Source organism: Cyprinodon variegatus, unplaced genomic scaffold, assembly GCF_000732505.1.
Source record: "Cyprinodon variegatus isolate N-32 unplaced genomic scaffold, C_variegatus-1.0 Scaffold510, whole genome shotgun sequence".
Classification (NCBI taxonomy): domain Eukaryota; kingdom Metazoa; phylum Chordata; class Actinopteri; order Cyprinodontiformes; family Cyprinodontidae; genus Cyprinodon; species Cyprinodon variegatus.
In genome coordinates, this window is record NW_015150963.1 from 237654 (window position 1) to 239449 (window position 1796).

The window sequence follows — 1796 nt, forward strand, 5'->3', positions numbered from 1 at the left end:
GTTAAATACAGAAATGGGACACATAACTGAGAGTGCGCCTTTTAGTCCGGTGCGCCTTATGGTCGTGAAAATACGGTATATATTAACAGTAATGGCAATAATATTGCCCTTTCAACATTTGGTGGGCTGTGTGTTTATGAGTAGCCTGAGCAAAATAAATAAAATCAAAGAAGTGTCCTACTATGACTATGAAGCTGTTCCCAGTTGGAAATGTCTCCTCTGCATTTGTCCCTAACTATGTAGGGGCAATGATAGCCATGCCAGTCCAGGGACTGACTGCAGTTCTACTGTAAGGTGCCTTGGTCAATGACCGGCTACCTGACATGGAACAACAACACCATGAACAGTGCTTTAGTTTAATAGACTATATTAATTAGGCTATGTCTGCTTTCAAAAAATTTAAAAATAAAATAAAATATCCACCATCCCCCTTAGTTTTTTTAAAACTAGATTACTGATTATGACCAAACATCTCTACGTGTCCTTTGAATCATTGAGATGCAAATATATGCAAACTTGGGCAATATTCTCTCCTTCAACCTTCTAAAATGGTAATTTCTATGATTGTTCTGTCATGAACATGATTACATGTCACATGCTAAATGTGGGCTATAAAATCTTGGGTCTTTCATAGATTGCCCTAAAGCCTTCCTACAAATGGGAAGATTGATCAATGTGTTTGGTGTTTTCTCTTGGGAAGAATCTCTAGTTCTTAAGATTTATTGGTTTTAATTGTGTAAGAGAAAGAAAAGGTTGCTTCTTTAAGGCCACTACTTATGTTTTCTGTCCTAACATTGTAATGCACACCACACTGCCTCAGAACAGCAAATAGTAAAAAAGAAAAAGAAAAAAAAAAGATTTAATTAGCAGCCCCCGCCTCCTTCTTTATCTTTTAAATCTAAAAAAATACTTCAAGGGTGTCTTTCATTTCTTCTCCCCTTGCCTTATAGTTCAAAATCATTACAACATGCTGCATATGCATTTGTTTTAGCCCAAGAACTTTGTTATATTGTTGTTTATTTTATCTACACATACCTGTATGAAGCTCTGGAGCCTGCTAGCCACCATCAGTGAGTCTTCACATCCCTGCAGGGTCCTCTTAAGCTCCTCCCATTCCACGCTGATGCCATCGAACGGCACAAGGATTTCCATGGTTCGACTTGGATGAGCAGTGGCCAGATACTCTGCTTCCTCCTTTATCAGGAAAACAATGAACACACTCCTTTTTAAATTTCATTATACATTAAAACTAAAATAGGACAAAAAATCTGGCAATAAATCTGGAAGAGCAGGTCTGAATTTAAGAAAGGACTCCTGTACCTGTAGATGTAGCAGTTTGGGCTCCAAGACAGACAGGGCTCCCTCCATGGTAGAAAGGCGTCTCTGCAGAGCAAGGACCCCTCCCAAATCGCTGCCCATGTACTGTGTGGCATCAATGGCTTTCCTCTTGTCCTGGATCTGGGATTTGATCTCAGCACACTCCAGTAGGTAATTCTGCAGCCGTAACATTGAGTTCAGCTGGTCTTTCTTCTGCTCCACCAGCTCTACGATGCTGTTCCACCTGGCGCAGAAGACGCAGAGGTTTATACAGGGATTATTAAATATAAATTAAAAACAGACAAAGAAAAAACAAAAAGAGGATTTATATTGTAAGGACCATTTTAACATTAGAGAATATTTTTAGCACCAACTTTAAATTTCAAGCAGTCTACTTCTTCTGAAAGCTCTATGTGCCCTGAGACAAGACAAAATGTAAGTTAAACTGTAACAAAATATATCCCACAGTATTATTTTAA

The 1796-nt window shown here is 38.6% G+C and overlaps 1 protein-coding gene across 4 annotated transcripts in view; it reads right to left on the reverse strand.

Annotated features, from left to right (window-relative positions):
• Nucleotides 1-1796, reverse strand: part of sptbn4 (spectrin beta, non-erythrocytic 4) — a 107126-nt gene that overhangs the window by 59200 nt on the left and 46130 nt on the right. For all 4 annotated transcript variants that reach the window (XR_001481701.1, XR_001481700.1, XM_015390757.1 and 1 more), the window contains exons 19-20: nt 1321-1561; nt 1036-1194 (exon numbers count right to left, since the gene is read on the reverse strand). Coding sequence is in view for 2 of the 4 variants with exons in the window: in XM_015390757.1 (XP_015246243.1) it covers nt 1036-1194; nt 1321-1561 (400 nt within the window). In the remaining 2 variants the exon portion in view is untranslated. The remainder of the gene's footprint in view (nt 1-1035; nt 1195-1320; nt 1562-1796) is intronic.